Source organism: Erpetoichthys calabaricus, chromosome 5, assembly GCF_900747795.2.
Source record: "Erpetoichthys calabaricus chromosome 5, fErpCal1.3, whole genome shotgun sequence".
Classification (NCBI taxonomy): domain Eukaryota; kingdom Metazoa; phylum Chordata; class Cladistia; order Polypteriformes; family Polypteridae; genus Erpetoichthys; species Erpetoichthys calabaricus.
The window spans coordinates 126,451,630-126,477,504 of NC_041398.2; the positions used below are offsets into that span (position 1 = coordinate 126,451,630).

A 25,875-nucleotide genomic window follows, 5' to 3' on the forward strand; every position below is an offset into this window, starting at 1 on the left:
CACACTAAGAGCAGGCGCCTGCAGCAATCACCGCACAGAATCCATTCACTTCATGATATTCCTGCTCTCTACCAAAACCCCAGTTCCTATCTTTCCTTTTTCTTTCTCCACATTACCAATCACCACACGATAAACATCTTTGTGAAATTAAAACTAGTTATTAACTTAGCCGACGGAGTGTTCAGAACTTTAAAAATATCTTCGTTATACATGTTTAATTATGCCATCCATTCAGGGTTCCACCCATCACAGCAAACATTGTGTGCAAGGCAGGAGAAAATCCTGAACGAGTCACCAGCACATCGCAGGGTGAATACGAGCAAAACATACACTAGCAGGGTCAATATAGCATAACAAAACCTCACATCCTACATGACTTTGAAAGGAAACTGAAGCACGCCAAGTAAACCCACCAGAAAAACATGCAAATTCAAGGCAGGGTACACCCGAGACCCCCTTGCTGCCAGGCAGCAGTGCAACGTACACGCCACCGTGCCCCCACATGATTAATACATACTTTAATGCATTTCATCATGAAAAAGATATGAAGTATTTATCTTAGTATTCTAAATGTTCTGAGAGCAGGAATATCATTAAGTGAATGTGTTCTGTGCGGCGATCGCTGCGGGTGCCTCCTCAGTACAAGAGGAAGTCAGTTTAACAAGCACGTACCGATTTAACATGGCTCCGGGAACACTTAACACAAAGCATTTAATGTGCTATATAACTTATGACGGGGTTTGAGAAAATCTAGTAAATTAAATATTCATTTTACGACGAAGTTTAGTTTACAGTGTACTACTTTAATGACAAATTACGAGAATAAAGTCAACATTTCGACTTTAATCTTGACATAAACGTCGAGAATAAAGTCAACATGTCGACATTATTCTCATCATAAGCGTCGAGATTAAAGTGGAAACGTTGAGAATAAAGTCAACATGTCGTCACACTATTACACAGTACCCAGGTACATTACACAGTATTGAAAACAAATAAAACAAGTACAACTTGGCTTGCAGTATTATCCAGTAGTATAGAAACAGTATTTACACATTTGAACATAATGGTCCACATACGACCTTTTAAAACCAAAGTATCTCCAGGCAAAGGACGTGACTCCTTTTTTTCGGCAAAAGTTCTTCTGTGTGATCATGTTCAACTTTATCATCAGCTACAGCTTCAGTTTCGGAATGTTCTCTGTCCATTTACAGAGCGCAATACCTACACTACCTATTTAGCGGTGTAGCAGTGAAAAAGCGCCCCCATGCAACAACTCTGTGATTAGCAGTGTAGCAGTGAAAAAGGTCCCACTTAAACAGTTTCCCGCTGCGCCACTTTCAGAACGTCGGTTAGGCAATTTAAACCGGTGTTGCGGTATAAGAAAAATCCATATCATAACAAAAATAAAAAACGGTTTTTGGTATGAACCGGTATACCGCCCAGCACTACTGCTGAGCATGGACAGCCTTCTTCAAATCATCCCACAGATTTTCGATGCAGGTGTTTTTCTTGGAATGCAGTGTTCTTCTTCCGTCATGCAAAGTGCTTTTTGTTATGACCAAATAACTACATTTTTGTCTCATCAGTCCAAAGCAATTTGTTCCAAAATGAATCTGGCTTGTCTAAATGAGCATTTGCATACAACAAGCGACTCTGTTTGTGGCGTGAGTGCAGAAAGGGCTTCTTTCTCATCACCCTGCCATACAGATGTTTTTTGTGCAAATTGCGCTGAATTGTAGAACGATGTACAGATACACCATCTGCAGCAAGATGTTCTTGCAGGTCTTTGGAGGTGATCTGTGGGTTGTCTGTAACTATTCTCACAATCCTGCGCATATGCCGCTCCTGTATTTTTCTTGGTCTGCCAGACCTGGGTTTAACAGCAACTGTGCCCGTGGCCTTCCATTTCTGGATTACATTCCTTACAGTTGAAACTGACAGATAAACCTCTGAGACAGCTTTTTGTAGCCTTCCCCTAAACCATGATACCGAACAATCTTTGTTTTCAGATCTTTTGAGAGTTGCTTTGAGGATCCCATGCTGTCACTCTGCAGAGGAAAGTCAAAGGGAAGCACAACTTGCAATTGACCACCTTAGATACCTTTTCTCATGATTGGACACACCTGTCTATGAAGTTCAAGGGTTAATGAGCTAATCCAACCAATTTGGTGTTGGAAGTAATCAGTATTGAGCAGTTACATGCATTCAAATCAGCAAAATTACAAGAGTACCCACATTTTTTGCACAGCCAGTTTTTCACCTTTGATTTAATTTCATACAACTAAATACTGCTTCACTAAAAATCTTTCTTCAGAAAACACCCAGAAAATACTCAGGTGTTCCTAGGAAATGAAAGACATACCACTGTTATCTTTTTAAGACGAGCATTTATAATACTAAGTGACAAAAACTAGACAAGTTCTATATAAGGCAATTAATATATAGTATAGTGGAGTTTAGAAAATGTATTGCCATTTTCTTTGCATATATGTTTAAAAATTTTAGATTGGCTAAAATTCTTTCATTTTAAATTGGTTTAGAGCAATATTGTATAGATGTATTGTAGCTGTTTTTAAAATGATCACATTTCCTATTAACTTGTTACTTAAATGTGAAGTGATTTAAACATTATAATTGTTTATTGTGTTCATGAATGTAAACAAAAAACTATTTTTGATTAAAATATTTTTTTAATGATTTTAATTTTGCCAACATGTTAAAAGGTTCCCACAGACCCAAACACAAAGTAAAGGTTAAAAGTACATTTTACAGAAATGATCAGTATTGTTTAGTTTGATCTGTGACACGACGTGATGGCAGAAACCCTCCAAACTTCACAATGTTTGGTTTGATACACTGTTTTTCCTTCTCGTTTTTATTGCTTCATTTTTGAATAGGTCCATGACACGACGTTACCTCCGGGCTTGCAGAGACTTGCTGAAACCTTCCAAAAGTCATTCTCTGAAGTCTGTCCTGAAACTGTGGTGACGTCAGTTCCGTCCTGAAACTGTTGCCCTAGATCTGCAGTGACATATGGTGCTGTGGCTTTGCAAGTGGATAACATGGACTTGTCCCTTTAGATAGATAGATAGATAGATAGATAGATAGATAGATAGATAGATAGATAGATAGATAGATAGATAGATAGATAGATAGATAGATAGATAGATAGATAGATAGATAGATAGATAGATAGATAGATAGATAGATAGATAGATAGCATCTATTCTGGGCAGTCATATTATTATATGATTTTAACAGTGGCTTTCAGTTTATACTTGACAAGTTTTTGAACAGCAGGGCCGTACTTGTCAAGTCTTTCAGAATTACTTCAAGGAAATGCACTAAAAGACACTATAGGATAAGAATTTTTCATACCCTCAGAGTAGAACATAAGAAGTATTTATGAAGCATTTTGATTCCATTTGCAGCTAAGAGTAAGTATTTATGTCTGAGAATGAATGACATTTTACGACACCACTTATGATGAAGTTTTTAGTTTCCTGACACTAAAGTGGAGGTTTCATTACAAAGAAGATAATAATAATGATAATAATCAAAGCAGAAGAAAAAGGATAACATAATAAGGTAGGATGTTGAGTTAAGCTGCACATAACTGTTGCCATTTTGCAACATCACAAATAATATTGTGATGAACACAGTGATGAAAAGACCAGAGAGTGTAAAGCCGAATAGCAAGAACATTTATTTAACAATGAATGCTCCAGGAGATTGTTCCTGCTTTGTGCCTTATGCTTGCTGATACAGGCTCCAGGTTCCTCACAGCCCAGTTCTGGGTAAAACAGGTTTATAAAATGTGTGTATGGATGGGTGGCCCACAGCCTTACTTTCAGATGAATCACCTTCTTGTTGTAATGCCAACAGAAAATCCCTCATAAAGTAACAGTTTTACTGAAACTAACCACTGCCATTTTTGCGCTATTTCTGATGTCACATTCACTTTTCGGTGTCCAGATCTACTTCCACTGTGCTGTACCTCTCTCCATGATATTCCCTAAGGTTTAGTTTCTGCAAGGCTCTATTTATTCAGTGCCATGGAAGTCTTTGCCTGCCTTTTTTCCCCAGGTCACCTATCTTCAGAGTAATATGTGGGTTACTACAGTACATTTTGCACCCATCTGTCTGTTGATACCGTGATACCACTTTTGATTCACTTATGTGTGCCCATCCACATTTGCAGCAGTGATCCGTATGTGCATGCTGATTTACATGAATGCAACTTGCTTTTACCTCACATGGAGTGCTGGGTAAATGTATAAAACTGCATTATGACCTCACGTGTTGTAAGGGAGTTGAAAGTTTGGTGCAAAATTCAAGAAATGCTCAGTTGTGACATACTCACATCCTCAATTTTGCAAAGCTGCATTTTACACATATTACACCTAGATTTCATAATGGAAAATATTTGTTGTGAATATTATTCCATCTTTGTCAGATTCAAAGAGATGGAAACATTTAGGTAAATGGAGGCACACAGTGTATTGAAAACTGATTATTTGTATACTGGCTGTAGTCCTGACTTAATGAAGGAAGAAACAGTCATACTTGCCTAAAGAATGAAGATCATGGATGGGTTTTCTTGATTACAATTATCATTATGACTAGAGGATGCAGGGTTGGTGAATTTGATATGCTCTTCACAAATAGGTAAATGCACACATACCACACACAAAAATAAACCAATAGGCTAAAGTGCTGGTCTCCAACAATGAGACATGCTGGCAGGTTGGTAAAAATATGCAGTTTCTGATGCCTATGTATGTTTTTATTTTGCTATAAAAACAGGAACCCCAGCAGGGGGCCTATGATGATGTTAAGACACCCCTGTGTGTTGCAGCAATTCTTTCCAATGTGAAGGGTCTGTTCTAGAATGACATAGCCCTGCCCACAGACAATACCTGACCATCTTTTTTCATACCAGATATTAATAATTTGCAGTGACTGCATAATTTGTGCAACATCTTAGTGGTGCAATGTATTCTATCTGACTTACGATCTGTCTCTGTGGTATAGCGGGCCCACAACTAGGAAATTAGTGGCCAATTTTAAATAAATAATTGTACACCGAGAAGGTGCAGGCTCCAGGATGTGGGAGTGCGTGAGTGCATTTCGGTCTGCGGTGCAGTACAGTGCCGAGCTGATCAGTCAGGTGACTCAATAGCCGCATTTCCATTAACCTCCTAAATGCCCATTTTGAAATTGTGAAACAAAAAAAAACGATAATGGATGTGAACATGTTTGCACATACCCAATAACTGCTTCTCCTTTACACTCATCAGTGCTGGTGGTAATATATTGGAGATTATAATGACATAAAAAGACATGCAATCTTTTTATATTGCATATTTATTAAAGATATCATTTTTAGGGAATATTTTTTACAGCTTTCTAAAAATATATATACAATTTATTTTACTGTATATGAATGTATTCATATTTATATTAAATAAATACTGTAGCTAAAGGTACATATGTACATTTGCCCTTTTATAAAGACCCTGAAACAATGAAGACAGTCCCCGATCCAATCCTTTACACAAAAATCTATACTTTTTTGTTTTAAAAAAAGCCACTGAAGCTAACCACTTTCTGGTACAATATGTTTGCAAGGAAGCTAAATGCTGATATTAAACATTAATTAACAGTAATTAAAAAAAATTACGCAGAATCAAAGAAAGCCACTAATGAGCTGGGGTCATAGTTGTCCAGAATTTCAAGAAGCAGTGGAACCTTTGTTTTCACATTTGTTCCCTTGAATTTAAACTTGTCAATGAAAAGATCAGTTATCATACCTAAAAAAAGAAAACAATAATTTATAAAAGTGAAGAGAGAAAATTAATAATTTATAAAATAGCTTATTCACAATTACATTTGAGATATTTTTTATGTCTTGATAAACTTAGCATTGCTCAAATTCAAACTAATGGCTTCTTTTTCTTCTTTCGGCTGCTCCCGTTAGGGGTCGCCACAGCGGATCATCTTCTTCCATATCTTTTTGTCCTCTGCATCTTGTTCTGTTACACCCATCACCTGCATATCTTCGCTCACCACATCCATAAACCTTCTCTTAGGCCTTCCTCTTCCCTGGCAGCTCTATGCTTAGCATCCTTCTCCCAGTATACTCAGCATCTCTCCTCTGCACATGCCCAAATCAACGCAGTCAAACAAGGAAAATTATACCTGACAACATTATCACTGGTATGTTCTGGAGGGTATCCATCAATAAGGGCGCGCACATAAAGGCGACCTTCAAAAGGGCGACCTCAATTGGGCGCGGCGAATATAAGCGCACATAAATAAAAGCGATCTTCAAAAAGGCGACCTCAATTGAGTGCCAAATAAAGGCGCGTGTAAATAAAGGCGAGCTTCAAAAGGACGACCTCAATTGAGCGCCGAATAACTGCGCACATAAATAAAGGAGTGCTTCAAAAGGGTGACGTCAATTGGGCGCAGCGAATAAAGGCAAACGCAACAAAATTATAGAAAATTTATTAGATAAAGGCAATGACTGAACGTATAAAAAGGTGAAAGCAAGAATATTAAAACATCCAATTAATTAATGCATGAACTTCTAACAAACTACTTCTAACGAACTATTTCTAAAGCTCTCTATATTTCGTTGTTTTCAAAATTACAGAAAATTCGATTAAGGCAATGACTGAATGTATAAAAAGGTGAAAGCAAGTTACACTTGAAGCTGTACGTTATGTGCAATGCCACGTAGATATTCGAGATGCAGTCTATTAGCATAATCAAGGACAATTAATTTAATTCGCTCCGAAGGTCATCCTTCTGAAGCGCTCCTTTATTTGCTCGCGCATTTATTCGGCGCTCAATTGAGGTCGTCCTTTTGAAGCTCGCCTTTATTTACGCGCGCCTTTATTCGGCACGCCCAATTGAGGTCGCCCTTTTGAAGGTCGCCTTTTTGTGCGCGCCCTTATTGAATAGAACCATTCTGGAGTGACATGTTGACTTCAGAATCTGTACCTTTTTAGTTACGGCCCTGTTTCCAAAAAAATTGGGATGCTATATAAAATGTAAATACAAACAGAATGCAATGATCTACAAATAATTTAAGCCCTTATATAATTCAGAAGAGGACATAGAAAACATATCCAATGTTGTAACTGAGAAATTTTTATTGTTTTATGGGAAATATAAGCTCATTTTGAATTTGATGCCAACAACACATTTCAAAAAAATTGGGAAGGGGCAACAAAAGACAGGAAAAGTTGTGTACTGCAAAAAAAATCTTCTAACTAACTGATCTCACAACTAATTAGGTTAACTGGCGATAGATCAATAACATGACTGGGCATAAAAAGTGCCATTCAGAGGGCCAGAGTCTTTGAGAAGTAAAGATGGGGACGGGTTCACCACTCTGTGAAACACTGCATGAATACAGCAAATTGTGCAACAATTTAAGAATAACATTCCCCAAAGTAAAATTTCAAAGAATTTGGGGATTTTTGTCATCTACAGCACATAATATCATTAAATGATTCAGAGAAATCTCTGTACACAAGGGACAACACCAATACTGGGTGGCTGTGATCTTCAGGCCCTCAGGCAGCACTAAGTTAAAAACAGATGCGATTCTGTAGAGGAAATCACTGCTTGGCCTCAGAAACACTTCTGAAAACCTTTGTCTGTGAACACAGTTCATCGCTGCAGCCAAAAATGCAAGTTAAAACTCTGCCATACAAAGAAGACATCATATATAAACATGATCCGTAAATACTGTCAACCTTCTCTGGGCCTGAGCTCCTCTAAGATGGACTGAAGTGGAAAACTGTCCTGTGGTGTGACAAGTCAAAATGTGAAATTCCTTTTGAAATCATGGACACCACATCCTTCGTGCTAAAGAGGAGAGGGACCATGCAGCTTACCATCAGTGCACAGTTCAAAGGCCATAATCCATGACAGTATGTGGATGCAAAGACAGCTTGTACACCTGGCAAGTCACCACTAATGCTGAACGATCTAAACAGGTTCTGGAGCAACATATGCTGCCATCCAGACAATGTCTTTTTCAGGGAAGGCTTTGCTTGTTTTAGCAAGAAAAATCAAAAACCACATTCTGTACATATTACAACAACATTGCTCCGTAATAAAAGAGTCTGGATGCTAAACTGGCCTGCCTGCAGTCCAGACCTGTTACCCATTGAAAACGTGATGCATTATGAAATGAAAAATACAACAAACTGCAGCGGGCTGGCGCACTGCCTGAGGTTTGTTCCTGCCTTGTGCCCTGTGTTGGCTGGGATTGGCTCCAGCAGACCCCCGTGACCCTGTTAGGATATAGTGGGTAGGATAATGGATGGATGGAAAATACAACAAAGGAGACCCCAAACTGTTGAGTTCCCATATGTTTATAGAATGTAGTTAAAAGTCAAGAGGAGATGCAACACAGTGGTAAACATGTCTCTATTACAACTTTGTAGAAATGTGTTGCTGGCATCAAATTAAAAATGAACAAATATTATTCAAAAACCAATATAGTTTCTCAGTTTCAACATATGATATGTTGTCTTTGTACTATTTACAATTAAATATGGGTTTACATAAATTGCAAAATCATTGCAATTTCTTTTTATTTATATTTTATACTGCATCCAAACTTTTTTGGAAATGGGGTTGTAAAGCAAAGCCAACTATCTACCAAGGTTACATCTGGGGAAAAAAATAATTTTCATTGTAAGATGCTTGGTATACCTTTGCATACACAAACCCTGAGAAGCACATTCTTTTGGTATCCAGTATTTTTTGGACTAAGAAAAAAATTGAAGTTTTATAAACTAAACACCATTAAGGAAGAAACGTGGTAAATATTTTCCTCCAAAATATAGTTCTGCTTGATAACCTTATTACTGATGTCTGATGCTATAAGTACCTCAAAGTGTTTTTTTAACTTTTGAGTTCGGAGTTCTATCAAGACAAAAGTAACAGAATTTGTATGTCTAAAAAACACCTACCATACAGTCTTTCTAAATGAGCAGGTTGTTTTTTATATTCCTCAATCAGATGATCAGCATCTTCTAAAATGCTTCTGTATTCTGGAATCAGAAAATCTATATTACCTTCATGAACCTGCAGCTCCTGGAAACAAGGGAGAAAAAAAAACACAGTGAAAACAATGAACTAGTTGCTGCAGATGATTCAAAATGGAGCAGCACATCTGGCATTCAATGGTGGGTGCATGTCACTCTTCTCTTCAGATCCCTGCACTAGCTCCTTGTTATGGCACGTATTAAGTTCATCTCCTTTACACTTGCCTACAGAACAGTCAATGGGTCAGTATCTAAATATAAGCTAAGACATTATACTCCTATATAGTGAGGTCCTATACTCCTTGACCACTCAGGTCTGAGGATGAATGGCACCTCTAATGCCATCTCTGCATGGCATAAAATTTAAATCCAGACTCTTTTCATGTGTAGCTTCTAGCTGGTGGAACGAGCTGCGAACTTTCATTACAAATGCTGACTGCTTAAGTGGTGTCTGAAAACTGTCTTGTCTGGTGAATTCATGTCTAACCGATATTAGCTGTTAGGTTTTATTATCTAGGAATTGTAAGTCACTTGTTTTTGCTTTTCCTGAGCTCTCTACTTGTGACGATGAATTTTGTAAACTTGATCTGTAATACTTGATCCCAAACAGCCCCCTGACTTGATTACGTTAGCATTTTTTGTAAGTCACTTTGGATAAAAGTATCTGCTAAGCAAATAAATGTAAATGTAACTAACATCCCATCTAGAGGTCTCATTTATAAAGTTTGTGAATGTACAAAAAGAGGCTCAAAATGTGCCCACGCAATCTTCGGGATATATGGAGCCAGTTATACTTCCTTAGAAGGCTGGCGTCCTTCAACATCTGCAATAAGATGCTGCAGATGTTCTATCAGACGGTTGTGGTGAGCGCCCTCTTCTACGCGGTGGTGTGCTGGGGAGGCAGCATTAAGAAGAAGGACGCCTCACGCCTGGACAAACTGGTGAGGAAGGCAGGCTGTATTGTTGGCATGGAGCTGGACAGCTTGACATCTGTGGCAGAGCGACGGGCACTCAGCAGGCTCCTATCAATTGTGGAGAATCCAATGCATCCACTAAACAGTATCATCTCCAGATAGAGGAGCAGCTTCAGCGACAGACTGCTGTCACTGTCCTGCTCCACTGACAGACTGAGAAGATTGTTCCTCCCCCAAACTATACGACTATTCAATTCCACCCGGGGGGTAAACGTTAACATTATTCAAAGTTATTGTCTGTTTTTACCTGCATTTTTATTACTCTTTAATTTAATATTGTTTTTTGCATCAGTATGCTGCTGCTGGAGTATGTGAATTTCCCCTTGGGATTAATAAAGAATCTATCTATCTATCTACAGTGGTGTGAAAAACTATTTGCCCCCTTCCTGATTTCTTATTCTTTTGCATGTTTGTCACACAAAATGTTTCTGATCATCAAACACATTTAACCATTAGTCAAATATAACACAAGTAAACACAAAATGCAGTTTTTAAATGATGGTTTTTATTATTTAGGGAGAAAAAAAATCCAAACCTACATGGCCCTGTGTGAAAAAGTAATTGCCCCCTTGTTAAAAAATAACCTAACTGTGGTGTATCACACCTGAGTTCAATTTTCGTAGCCACCCCCAGGCCTGATTACTGCCACACCTGTTTCAATCAAGAAATCACTTAAATAGGAGCTGCCTGACACAGAGAAGTAAACCAAAAGCACCTCAAAAGCTAGACATCATGCCAAGATCCAAAGAAATTCAGGAACAAATGAGAACAGAAGTAATTGAGATCTATCAGTCTGGTAAAGGTTATAAAGCCATTTCTAAAGCTTTGGGACTCCAGCGAACCACAGTGAGAGCCATTATCCACAAATGGCAAAAACATGGAACAGTGGTGAACCTTCCCAGGAGTGGCCGGCCGACCAAAATTACCCCAAGAGCGCAGAGACGACTCATCCGAGAGGTCACAAAAGACCCCAGGACAACGTCTAAAGAACTGCAGGCCTCACTTGCCTCAATTAAGGTCAGTGTTCACGACTCCACCATAAGAAAGAGACTGGGCAAAAACGGCCTGCATGGCAGATTTCCAAGACGCAAACCACTGTTAAGCAAAAAGAACATTAGGGCTCGTCTCAATTTTGCTAAGAAACATCTCAATGATTGCCAAGACTTTTGGGAAAATACCTTGTGGACTGATGAGACAAAAGTTGAACTTTTTGGAAGGCAAATGTCCCGTTACATCTGGCGTAAAAGGAACACAGCATTTCAGAAAAAGAACATCATACCAACAGTAAAATATGGTGGTGGTAGTGTGATGGTCTGGGGTTGTTTTGCTGCTTCAGGACCTGGAAGGCTTGCTGTGATAGATGGAACCATGAATTCTACTGTCTACCAAAAAATCCTGAAGGAGAATGTCCGGCCATCTGTTCGTCAACTCAAGCTGAAGCGATCTTGGGTGCTGCAACAGGACAATGACCCAGAACACACCAGCAAATCCACCTCTGAATGGCTGAAGAAAAACAAAATGAAGACTTTGGAGTGGCCTAGTCAAAGTCCTGACCTGAATCCAATTGAGATGCTATGGCATGACCTTAAAAAGGCGGTTCATGCTAGAAAACCCTCAAATAAAGCTGAATTACAACAATTTTGCAAAGATGAGTGGGCCAAAATTCCTCCAGAGCGCTGTAAAAGACTCATTGCAAGTTATCGCAAACGCTTGATTGCAGTTATTGCTGCTAAGGGTGGCCCAACCAGTTATTAGGTTCAGGGGGCAATTACTTTTTCACACAGGGCCATGTAGGTTTGGATTTTTTTTTCTCCCTAAATAATAAAAACCACCATTTACAAACTGCATTTTGTGTTTACTTGTGTTATATTTGACTAATGGTTAAATGTGTTTGATGATCAGAAACATTTTGTGTGACAAACATGCAAAAGAATAAGAAATCAGGAAGGGGGCAAATAGTTTTTCACACCACTCTATCTATCTATCTATCTATCTATCTATCTATCTATCTATCTATCTATCTATCTGTCTATCTATCTATCTATCTATCTATCTATCTATCTATCTATCTATCTATCTATCTATCATATGAAAGAAAACTTGATGGGGGAACTTGGGTATATTTATGGCAACTCTAACCCATGTGTAGCAACATTTCGGGGAAACTGGGAAATGACGACACTATTGATCAACCAGAGAAATGTAACCAAACCAGCTAAAATACCGACTTCCATGCATAATAATTAGTATCACTGAGCCATTATTATAATATGCGTCGACGTGAGAAACATTACACCTCAAAAGTGATGAATATGATGTACAGACTGCATTTTAGGTCTCTTTTAAGAGGGTCAATGCTCCATATATGTAATGAAGAACTTTTTTGGTTATTCATCAGTTTATATCAGCTACCTGTTGCCTACAAGTCAGGAATATTTCAACCAAGCTTCACTCTTTCATGCCTGCCAGAAGCCATTAACCAACCGCTGAGGTGCTACATCCAGTTTTCATACAGTGCGGGTGAACATACATAAAACAACATGTTTTTGCCTGCATAAAAAGGGAATCTGCAGCAGTGTCAGGTTCTCCTAACGTAATTGGAGGACTTTACTGCACTGCAATAAGGGCACCTAGCGAGAATGTAGCTGCTTTTGTTAATTGTAAGCACTGACATTTCATTACTGCACAACTCATCTGTGATGCCAACATGTGGCTGACAAAACGTTGTGTCTCAGTGGGCTGGGTAGATTTGACAAGACGTGATGGTGCTGTACATGGTGAATGGCTTATTGGTAAGGTAACTGGCTGAACCTGCAGTGTTTCATATTCTTGTACTATTCATTGTAGTAGCAATTATATCATTACATGTGCCAGGTGATAGTGGCTAACCACTCAGACACTGGCATATTACACCTTTCCCTGAACACCCAAAATTCCCAGAATGCAGAGGAGGTGCTTTAATGCCATGCATGATCTTGCTCTCTCAGTTGTGGAACGCAGCCAGATACTCCTAAATGCAGCTGGTGGGGTCTCAAAACATCTGGTGGTTGGCTGCTCTACCAGCTAGTGAAGTTCTGCAGCATCATGATCACTTATGTACGAGGCTGATTAGCATGCTCCATATGTGGATGTTTCAAGGCGATGTTTGTGGCACGTTCATGTGCACACATTTACAAGGTGATTGTGACTTATAAAATTACAGAAATGTGCATTCTACAGTTTTTACAAATCTTTATATTTTTTTGGCCATATGCATTTTCCTTTTTTTTTTTGCCTGAATCCATGCAAAGTTTTATAAATAAGGTTTCTGACCCCAGAAAACTCTAATTGGATTAAAATGTTTTGACACTAAATGAATGATTGATTTTTATATAGGTTTCATATAAACATCTGAATATTTAGACCTTCATGAAGTATGTAGGGGTAATAAATATAAGAATGAATATAAGAAAATTTGATGCTAAAGACAGAATGCTTTTATTCTTGGGATCAAATCTCCCTACCATAATGTTCCAAATTTTGCATGCCTAAAGTTCACTTGCAAATCGAACTTTAGCCCTTGTGAGTGTTGAACTGTAGCCCTATTTAGGATGGGATTCCAAATTTTCCAAAGTGCTCCTTAGATAGGTTGTAAACCCACTGACTCTGAACTGGAAACATCGGGAAGAAAATGGATGGATAGGTGGATGGCTGAAGGTTTTTACTATATGTCAAGACACAAGAACAGAGAAGTGAATGAACAGTATTAGCACCTGAATTCAACAATGGCACAGTCTTTTTCCCTTGGCCAGATGTTTCATTAGTCACAAGCATTATCCTGTGGCAAAGCATGCATATTAAAAACAATTTAATCATTGTGAACAGCATCAATGGGAAGCACATGGACGGCAAACTGATTACAAGATTAAAGTATGACAACTAATTTCATGCACTCAACTGTGTGCTCATCTTGCTCGCAGTCAATTCCAGATCACAACATACCCCTCATCATGTGTTTGTTCAGCAGGTAGCCAACACCTGAAGGACTTGGCTGATGTTTCTACTGATGAATACAATGACAGAGCTGATGAACAGTGATACAAAAAATTTAGAGAATTGTAGTGCAGTTTAAAACTACTTATCCAAGGTCTGTTCTAATCACAAGCAAAGATTCTTTTCTTTTCTGACCACGTTTAATTTTGAAAGAAACATCTGCCTAATAATATCTCCCGAGGGGCAAACAACTACAATATTTCCAGTGCCTGCTTATTTAGCTTTAGAGATAAACTGAACCCTATTTGGATTCAGTTCTCTGAGTATGCAAGAAGATACTCATTACACAAATGGGAGATGGAATTGGATCATGGCTTACCAATATGCAATGGAGACTCAAATGAATTGAAACTATTGTTAAATGCCAACAAATGTAACATTCTTCACAAAACAACTGGACAAAAGGACATCAGATGGCATTGATCTGGGCTAACTACTGCACCATAATGTATTTTATCTTTCTTTGATACAAAAGTAATCAGCAGCTGCACTACAGGGAACTAGCCATGAACAAATAAAAACCAGTTACATTTTACACCCAATGGGCATGACACTGTTGCAAAGTTATTATTTAGACACTTTACAATTTAAATGACTGTGTTATTTAAAAAAGGTGTGAGAAACCAAACAGATTAGAAAAGGAGAAAACATTCTCCCCAATTTGCAGAGAGAGGAAGCTGAATGTAACTTTTCTCTCCCTTTGTATGTTGATGAACATTTAAACGAATTAAATTAAAAAGAAACAATTGTAACTGCAGCACTATATGCTGATTATTTTAGTTATGAGTTATTTATATTCAAAGTTCTTAAAGCCAATGGGAATGACAGAAAGTGACCTTGGTATCATTTTCTGAAAATCCTTTTCTTCACATTCTTTTGTGCTTTTACTTAACCTTCATTTATTATAGTCAATGCCAAAGTTATATACAATAAAATTAGGGACTACAGAACACAGTGCAGTGAGGCATGGAAAAGTCTTTAAAGTCTCTTTATGTCAGTCTTATACAGGCAAAGGTTCTTTATGAGATATCAATTTTAAACATCGACACTACGCATCACAGTAAATAATAAAATATTGTGTGCTCACCTTCAAAGCATCAATTAACTGAACCTTTTTAGCGAGCAACAGTTGGTATTCTAATTTGGGGTGGATTAGTTTTAAAGTGTGGTTTACAGACTCTTCATTAATATCTGTGAGGGAAAAAAAATAATTTTATGATTCTCAGTGCTTTTGCTGTGATCTGTAACTCAGAAAAACACTGAAATTAATTAAATACAACAATTATTGGTAGGTTCTTTATCAGCCTTACCATAGGATATATTTAAATTGATTTTTCTCTTTGTTGCCTCTTTTGAAAGGACATCCTTGAGAATGGAGATTGTGGATATATTGTCGGATTTAAAATCCCCTTTACCTTTACTACACGTGGCAAACAGAAAAAACATCATTAATATAACATTAAAAAAAAAGCTTAAAACTCTGGTAAGCATGTAAACAAAACTGGAAGATTTTACAGACGACACCAATACAGTATATACTTTAGCCATAATATGTACATAAATATGTATAATTTAAAACAATGTATATACAATTTTTAATGCCAAACTTTTAGTATTATTGTATCACCCAGTACACTTTTCTGGTTGCAAATATGGAGATATTTTAAATTTGTAATATATGTAAATATTTATTATTTATGGACACTGTTAAATAGCATTTATGGTCGGGTATCTTGAGACTGAGTCAGATCAAAATGTGTCACACAGTAGGCTGCTTAATCAATAAATAAGTCTTATCTTAAACTGATTTCTTGCCTTTCACCGAGATCACCATTATGAGGCACTTTAGAAAGGACACATAACTCCCGCACAATGCCACCCTGCTCAAATTCGCTCATTAGATAATATTTAACAAGGAAGGTTTTGAATGTCCTAGTCTTGTTTGAGTGGTAGTGCTCCCTTGCATGGTTTGACCTACAACCTGTTGGCAGAAATTAGGGATGACGATAGACTTTATTAACTACATAGTAAAATCAAATTGAGTGAGGAAGTTAACTTTTTTATGTATGTACAGAAATGCCCAGAAATGCGTAATTTGTAAAGAAAAATGGGATATAAAAATGTAAATATTTCTTATTATCATTCAAATATTAAAACATTTCTGTGCAATTCGCCACTACACATAAAAAATTCAGACATGAGTGTCAGTAGGCTTTGCCCCCTAGGAACCAAGTTACCGAAACTATTCTATAACATTTCAGTAGTTACTTACTGCTCTGATCTTGATCTTTCTGATCATAAAACAGGTCATTACAATAGCAATTGACTAGAAGAATTCATAATTAATTCCAGAATTATGGTATTTGAAGGTTCCTCTAGAATGCCTCTCTTCCACGATTTGGCTCAAAAACTAATCAGCACATCATCATCTCATAACAGGCTTAAGTTTTGTATTTTTCTGTCCATCCGTTTTAGTTCTAGGCTGTCCTCAAGAAACTGTGACACACCGACAAACACACACAGTCAGACACACATGCATTATCAAGATATCAGTGTTTTCAGACCCTAAAACCTTGAGATCCATTGACAACTGGAGATCAAAATTTTTGCGAATCTAAAGCTTTCACTCCTCCCTCACAGACGATAGGTTATGGAGTGGGAGGTCACAAACCAATACAAATGAAATGTTAAGGACAAAGTAAAAGCAAAGGCTAATACATTAAATTTTATGGGTATGAAGCATATCCACTGTTGAAACTGTCCTACCTGTATGTACAGTCCAGCTGAGTGTCAAGGAATGTGTTTTGGAAACAGAAAGTCACACTGTCTCCAGCTGGCGTTTTTTCAGGTACTTCAGGAAGACAGAAAACAACCCAAGAATGGATCTCAGCGAAACTGAAGGGACCAGTCAGGGTCAGAGTATTCATCGGCCTAAACAGAAACAGACACTTGATGCAGTATGTTCATTTTATGTTCTTCTTTTAATGGCAAACCCAAGTCATTTTTCTTTTGTTATACATCACTTTCATAAAAGGTAGTTATTGTGCCATTTTACATTCCATAAAATTTTCTGACCGGGATTCTTTGCTCCATTTCCAAAATCAATTTGTAATTTGGGGGTGTTTACAACACATAGAATCTAAATATGTTTGGGTAAAAGACTATGCAGAGGGTTATTAGCACACTGGTTTGTTTAGGGGGATCCTGTATAAAGAGAGTCTGCAGCCTAACTGAATAAAAAGTATTTGTTATTTCAGTGCACATATTGCAAATCTAAGGTGAATTGTCAATATTATTGTTTTTGGCCTTGATGCTGACAAAAAAATTGGCTCATATGTTATAGTTTATTGAACAATTAAATAAATGAATACTTGCTAGTAGGTGGAGCATGTTTTAAAATAGGTGTACAGGAAAAAAATATTAAAGCATTTAGATTCCTTCTGTGTTATGAATTTCCAGATCTTAAACATGCTTGTCTGTGAAGATCCCAAATGACCTGCAAAATATGTTTTTGCATATAAACCATATGTTATCAGTGATGCAAAAGAGTAAATGCAGAATTCAATACTGAATTCATAGAGATGTGGTCAATCTGCATGGCATAGACTGATTAGACCAATTTCGTCATTTCCATCAAATGAAAATGCTCACAATTTCAAGTCTACATATAACTATAATGACATTGCCACCATATTTTATTTTCAGCATTGTAAGTTATGTCTCGCTGCAGTAACAACATATAAATCATGTAATGACCTGGGGCCTCATGCATAACGCCATGCGTAGAATTCACACTAAAACACGGCGTAAGGACAAAAGCAGAAATGTTCATACGCACAAAAAAAATCCAGATGCATAAATCTGTGCGTTCGCCAACTTCCACGTTCTTCCGCTCCATAAATCCCGGTCAGCATGAAAAGTAATACACGTGCATGCGCCTGCTGCCACTCCCCAAAATCCTCCCATAATTACGCCTCTTTGAAATCAATATAAATAGCCCTTAAGCTCAACATTCTGTGAAAAGCATGGGGGGGGGGGGGAGTACGCAACATTTTTGTGCGCTCGCACAGTTTATACATGAGGCTCCTGAAGAGTCAACATGGTCTCTAAATTTAAAAGGACGTAACAAAAATCATTGTGCTTATTTCTGTAGCATTTCTACTTATCAACAAAACAATAAAATTATTAACAGCTGGTAATTATAATAATATTTTCACCATTTTTATCTTACAGCTTCCACATAGACTCATTTTTGGTGAAAGTAAATACAGTATGTTTCAAATACCTGCCTAAAGGAGAAAGCAGACCAAATGTATAAAGGTGATCTTTTCAGCTTCTGAATATAATGTTTACTGTCTGACACAGAGGTTTTATTATTAGTTAGGCTCAGATGTAACTTGCCATAAGTTATTTTTAGCTAAAATATAAATTTATTTTATAGGAAAATGCAAAATTCATATCATTTGATATAGAAACTTTTAAATTATAAACACCAAACAAAATTCTGGGCTATCATTTTGCAGTTAATGTCTGCCCCGATCAGGTAATGATGCTGGATCCAACTGGAATGCATGCAGCTGCAAAGACTTTTAAGAAACTAGTTGTATTATTATTTAACTACTTCAAATAAGTTTACTTTTCCACAAACAACTGTAAAATATATGAAAAATATCCCTTTTGCTTAATGCAAACTTACAATCACAAAAGATTTTATTTTTACCTATTTTGCTCAATCACATGACTTCTTTGGTGCAGTGACAGAGGTTTTATTTGATACTGTCGGACCTGACAGGTTTTAGGCTGCAAACGTGGTGTGACATATGCTTGCAGAGTTCCATATTGTCCTTCTATTGACCGAATCTTTAACCAAGACATAAAACAATATCATCAATCCAGTCAACAAATATTCAGCAGAAAGCTTACTTGCAGATATTTTAAAATACATTTCCATTATTAATAACAGATTCATGCAAAAAAAAAAAAAAAACTAACTGTAAACAGTACTACTCTCACTAAAGACAGACAGACAGTTATTACTGAATTAAATTGTAAAACGTTGCAAAAATATTTCAACCAGAATGTTCCAAAAGGAAAGAGTGTTGGTCAATAATGTGACTCATTTTAGAATGCAATCACTGCTGGTGAAAATGCCCATATGTTGTGCTCTCTGACGTTTAACCAGACATGTAGAGAGTGACAGCTATTGTCAAATGATGGACAGTACTTTCATAATTGTCCATCTCTTAACTACTTCCTTCAGAGAATCCAAAGTGACTCTCTGGACTGGGTTGCTTACCTCATGTCTTGCTCCAGTTAATGGCTATAGAGAAGAATGCACCCACTGCAACAGCCTGATATAAAATTTGTAACAAATGGCTATATATTCCAAAGTGTAGTGATCCACTCACCCAAAATGGCCAAAGTGAGGCCTCCAAGCAAGGCCTCCAAGAACAGCCAGAGAAGCAGGCCAGAATTCCCATGTGCCTGCCCAGGCAAGGTACACATTATATGAGCCTGAGCTCCCACTCTAGTGGCTGGCTTTGACTTACACCATGCCAAAATGAGCTTAGTTTAAAAAAGTACTTGGTTGTTCCAAAATAACAGTAAATAACCTTCAAAAGAGGGGGATCCATGAACTCCAGCTTGCAGAAGCAAGTATCTTCAGGAATTGTTATGACAATAGAGATTTATAAAAAAAAAATAAAAAAGCAACAAAGGTAGGCAAGTAGGATTTACCAATAAGGCAATCTTAAGCAAATAATTACCACAACATTATCCAGAAATCAGAATCCCAAAAAACAAAGCAAATGAGTTGAAAAGCCGGTTAATACAAAGAAATAAAAAAGAAGTAAAAATTCACCAACCACATACCCCATAGTGCATACAATATACCATGAAAGGACTGCAATTCCAATGAGCCTTTACAGTGCTGGGAGCAGTCGCTCAACAGAGATTGACAGGTGGTCCCACCTCTTGTGGAACCACCCACAAACCACAGGGGTCATGGTAGAAAAAACCATTCACACACAGAAACCAAACAATACAAAAAACTGATGAAAATAAAACATTCACATTTCTTTACCTGTATAAACAAATGAAAATGATGTGAGAATTTATCCTGCATAACATCATCAAAATGCATACATTGTGATTGACTGTATTTGATTTGTTTCGTTGTCTTTAAATGATTCGTAATGTTTTTAGCAAGTAAAAACACCCTCTGTCTTTTACATGAAATTTCAGGGAATTTAGTGGATTTCAACTTGATTTCTGTATAGCTTGGTGTAATTCCAATTCCAGGAACTGAACTGGAATTTACCATATACAGTATTCTTAATTCAAATTATGAGCGGTCCCAACCAAGAAACTCTAAATATGCTATAAAGGGGCTCATATTATTAATTGGTAATTTAAAATAGAACTTTATATGTTCACGAAAAATATGTAAAGAAATAAAATTGAAATAAATTGTGTACCTTTAGCTCAAGCCTGGTTGTGTTTGCTTGACATCTGTAGGTAGCAAGAAGAAAATTTCCATTTGGCTGTAGATAAAATAAATACATAAAGTTGTTTCTATATCACATCGGGCATACTCCTGCTCTGGCTCCTTGCTTTTTGAAAATGCCCCTATGTTACTCTACAAAATAGACTACTAATATATACACTAATATATAATGTATACTAAATATATACATACAGTTATTTACTTGAGCAGCGGTGAAAAACTACTTGTTTTTAGTAATATTTCCATGTAATGCCTCTTTAAAGTAATACAAAATAGTATTACAATACAGTACTTGTAATATCAATTAAATCCTTTAAATTTATAGCATAAAGCGCTTTACAGATTAAAAAGGGCTAATCCATCTTTTTTGCTTAATTTGTGATCATACTGCACCACATGCATGCATCATTTAATCAACTTAAATAAATAACATTAACAGTTACTAGCAGTAGAAAAATACCATAATGTTTGAAAAGTAGAGTGCTTATAGAAAATAAAAATTTACTACAGAGTAATGAACAACAGAAACTGATAACAGAATCTCAGTCAAAGACAAGGTGTATAATACCTTTAGTCATACTGAGGTCAGCTAAAAATAATACTATGGAGAGCAAAGCAGTAGTAATTCTCAAAATTGTGTTATGTAGTAAAAATACTTTGTTGTTACTTTTTTCAACAATTATATAACAGATTATATACAAGACAAATGTGATATAGTTGAGTATTTTTATCTGTCGGATGACACCCGCTTTAGTTAAATAGTTGGGCATATTTTGTACACTATTTTCTAATACTACACTTCAACCAATGTAGTGATAATATAACATTGTAAATGTTTAAAGAGTTTAGAAGCCATGTACTAACTAATCTACATGACACAAAAGAAAGGAAGCTCACTACTGAGACACTACCTCTTTGCAAATATCCCAATGAATAGGCTGATAAATCACTGCACTGGGATATTATCAATCTCCAAACTGTATCCTTGCTTTTTTCCGTTATGAAAACAAAATAAACAAAAATAAGCACCAAGTATACTCTTAATGAGTACAGACTCCAACACACATTTACTGTTTTAATACTGGAATATGCATTAGGCTTTACATAAAATTAACTAAAAATGATCACATTTCTAGCACTGGCATTTTTACCTCGGAATCACAGCCACTGAAACTGACAACAGCAGAATTTTTGTCCACATCCAGCAAATCTATTGGAACATCACTCTGTTAAAGGAATATTAAAATAGAACATTTGACTTTTAATAAACCAAGTATTTCGACAAAGTAAAAGACAGATACAGTACATTTAAGTATTTTACACTTTTCGGTATTTTAAAATAACTAAGCAACATTGAAAAGCATACACTTCTAGGGCGCTTTATGATGCAGCACCAAACAATAATAGGCATGAATAATGGTTATAATGTGTGAAACATTATACAAAAATCTCATACTTACTTGAAGTAGCACATTGTCTATTGCAGTCTGAACTTCTAGGATGAGACTATAGCTGGCGTCATCTCGACAAAGAGTAAATTTGTCATTAACACTAAAGACAGGTACTGAAGATATTGCTGTGCTTGACTGAGCACACTGCTGGAATTTCTCACGTTCCTGCAAAACCTTTAGCTGTAGTTGTTCCAGTTCTCCTCTTAACAAAAGAAAAGGCTGTGAATAAATATCTTCTGAAAACCTTAAGAGTCAACACTTTGTTGCACACTATTAACAATATACTTAAAATATATTTAAGATTTAATATATTTAAAACATTCCAGGAGCCTTATGAACCGAGTTATTGTTGTGGGCTTAAGTAATAAACTCAGGTCTATCTTTACTTAAATAAAAAAAATCACAACACGTAAACTGTGAAAATAAACAAAGAAACCTAAGACCATACAAATACTTATATTCCTAAAGCAGAACACAAGCAGGTTATGTGTCTTATTCTATGATTTTATTAAGACTCTGAGAGAAGGGCCTACAGTAGGTGTGGACTTTGGACATGCTGGAGGGATTCTATCTCTCAACTGGCCAGTCTGAAACCTTTGGGAATTTTCCAGAAGATGTTGAAAGAAGTCACTAAGGATAGGGTGGTCTGATCAGCTAAGCATGTTGCCACTGTGATAGTTATTGGGATAAACAGAATAAAAAGGAAACAAAATTTTAATCAAGACAGAAATCTCTCTGACATTCTCAAAAACAAAATGATAGCCATCTACGTTGCTCAGGGACATGTCTGACAAGCAGTGTATAAGTGGATAAGGGATTTGTCTTAATTTCACAGAGATGAAGGTTTATATTTCCTCATTCACATACACTGGCAGTAACCCTTTCTTGAATGGCCTGTACGATCCTATATTTATTGTGTATCTATACTATGAGACATTTGCAATGTTAGTATTTGTATCCATGAAATGTGGCATACTGTACCTTAGTGCCGCTACTTTGTTCTGTATTTCCTGTGACATCTTCATTTCTTCTCCTGGCCCGGCTTCTTTTTGCTGTGTTTCTGTTGTTAATCCTGTCACCCAGCCTGTTGAATAAATTTTTAAAAATTTTATAAATGACAGCTTTTTATGACACAGCTAGCTCTTTAATATACAAAGAACTACTTTAGATGGGTCTCTCTGTTTATCTTGCCCTCTTTGTAATGTGAGAGCTGAATGTTTTGTTTTTTAATTTTTTTCAAAGCATAATATTGAACTTGCTATATTATTTTAATTGGATTGTCTGAGTTGGGCTCTGTTTACAAATGAAACAAATTTAAAACATAAAATATGATTTTAATAACACTTTTAATATACTATTACTTTTTCCTTTACTGCACATGCTATATGACAAATACTAAAAAATACAATATGCATTTTAAAACATACATTCAGTCAACATGTGCTTTCAGCTTTACCTGTATATGTTGTGGTCACAACCTCATCAAAATTATCCTTTCCAACACATCCTCCTTGTATTGAGGTAATGCTCTCTGGCAAAACCTGAAATGTATAAGGAAGAATTATTAGCAATAACTATATTTTTAGGTGGTATGCACACTGTGAGCTTTTGCAAAAGGGGAAACACTTTTTCTGGTTCACTTGCAGAGGCCAAGTAATGTAGTACACAGCTACCTTCTAGTAAGCCAAACGCTTCTGATAGCAACCTTCAACAAATCGACCTGAGGCTACAGGCAGGATGATCAATAAAGTATCTATCTATCTATCTATCTATCTATCTATCTATCTATCTATCTATCTATCTATCTATCTATCTATCTATCTATCTATCTATCTATCTATCTATCTATCTATCTATCTATCTATCTATCTATCCATCCATCCATCCATCCATCCATCCATCCATCTATCTATCTATCTATCTATCTATCTATCTATCTATCTATCTATCTATCTATCTATCTATCTATCTATCTATCTATCTATCTCTGCAAAGGCAGGTAGAATGTCTCCAATGTTTTGCACTCCAGCATCTGTTTTCATATGAGACTTTTGCCTCTGAAAAGTTTATTTCTATTAAGTATTATGATTGTAAACAAAACCTAAATCCTAGCAGGCTAATTCTTCTGTAAAGTGTAAAAGTACATATCTCTAGTTTGCTCTCCATCTCAAAGACATACAGTCATAAGAAAAAGTTTGGGAACCCCTCTTAATTCTTTGGATTTTTGTTTATCATTGGCTGAGCTTTCAAAGTAGCAACTTCCTTTTAATATATGACATGCCTTATGGAAACAGTAGTATTTCAGCAATGACATAAAGTTTATTGGATTAACAGAAAATATGCAATATGCATCATAACAAAATTAGACAGGTGCATAAATTTGGGCACCCCAACAGAGATATTACATCAATACTTAGTTGAGCCTCCTTTTGCAAATATCACAGCCTCTAGACGCCTGCTATAGCCTTTGATGAGTGTCTGGATTCTGGATGGAGGTATTTTTGACAATTCTTCCATACTAAATCTCTCCAGTTCAGTTAAATTTGATGGCTGCCGAGCATGGACAGCCTGCTTCAAATCATCCCATAGATTTTTGATGATATTCAAGTCAGGGGACTGTGACGGCCATTCCAGAACATTGTACTTTTCCTTCAGCACGAATGCCTTTGTAGATTTCGAACTGTGTTTTGGGTCATTGTCTTGTTAGAATATCCAACCCCTGCGTAACTTCAACTTTGTGACTGATGCTTGAAAATTTTCCTGAAGAATTTGTTGATATTGAGTTGAATTCATCCAACCCTTGACTTTAACAAGGGCCCCAGTCCCTGAACTAGCCACACAGCCCCACAGAATGATGGAACCTCCACCAAATTTGACAGTAGGTAGCAGGGGTTTTTTTTTGGAATGCGGTGTTCTTCTTCCGCCATGCAAAGCGCTTTTTGTTATGACCAAATAATTTTTGTCTCATCAGTCCAAAGCACTTTGTTCCAAAATGAATCTGGCTTGTCTAAATGAGCATTTGCATACAACAAATGACTCTGTTTGTGGCGTGAGTGCAGAAAGGGCTTCTTTCTCATCACCCTGCCTTACAGATGTTCTTTGTGCAAATTGCATCTGACTTGTAGAACGATGTACAGATACACCATCTGCAGCAAGATGTTCTTGCAGTCTTTGGAGGTGATCTGTGGGTTGTCTGTAACCATTCTCACAATCTTGTGCATATGCCGCTCCTGTATTTTTCTTGGCCTGCCAGACCTGGGTTTAATAGCAACTGTGCCTGTGGCCTTCCATTTCCTGATTACATTCCTTACAGTTGAAACTGACAGTTTAAACCTCTTCATACAGCTAAATACTGATTCACTAAAAATCTTTGTTCAGTAAACACCCCAGTACTCAGATGTTCCTAGGAAATGAAAGACATACCACTGTTATCTTTTTTGTTGAAAGTAGAGAAAATTATTATGCAGGCTGAGAGGGGTTCCCAAACCTTTTCATATGACTGTACATGTTAATGTGGCTGGCAACCCCAACTCATCTTTATTACTAACATAGTGGCAAAATTGAGGCAGAATATTCATACATACAAATAAGCACTTTGCAAGAATATAAGGCAATAATGTTAATATACGTTAAAGGAGACTGATGTTTTGTGAGTGTCTAGTATTGCCTGCCAGTCAATTGTATTATTTTGCGAGAATATAAGGCAATAATGTTAATATACAATACGTTAAAGGAGACTGATGTTTTGCGAGTGTCTAGTATTGCCAGCCAATCAATTGTATTATTTAACTTCTAAATGGTATACCTGCACAGCTTCTGCAGATTTATACATTTGAGTG

General features: G+C 36.7%; 1 protein-coding gene across 1 annotated transcript in view; it reads right to left on the reverse strand.

Annotated features, from left to right (window-relative positions):
- Window positions 1–5,407: 5,407 nt before the first annotated feature.
- Window positions 5,408–25,875, reverse strand: part of bbs7 (Bardet-Biedl syndrome 7) — a 48,045-nt gene continuing 27,577 nt past the window's right edge. The window contains 11 exon segments of the mRNA XM_028802012.2: window positions 5,408–5,816; window positions 9,000–9,123; window positions 15,168–15,271; window positions 15,391–15,500; window positions 16,847–17,011; window positions 18,801–18,940; window positions 20,557–20,622; window positions 21,737–21,811; window positions 22,046–22,238; window positions 23,018–23,120; window positions 23,493–23,577. Coding sequence (XP_028657845.2) covers window positions 5,683–5,816; window positions 9,000–9,123; window positions 15,168–15,271; window positions 15,391–15,500; window positions 16,847–17,011; window positions 18,801–18,940; window positions 20,557–20,622; window positions 21,737–21,811; window positions 22,046–22,238; window positions 23,018–23,120; window positions 23,493–23,577 — 1,299 coding nt within the window. The 3' untranslated portion in view covers window positions 5,408–5,682.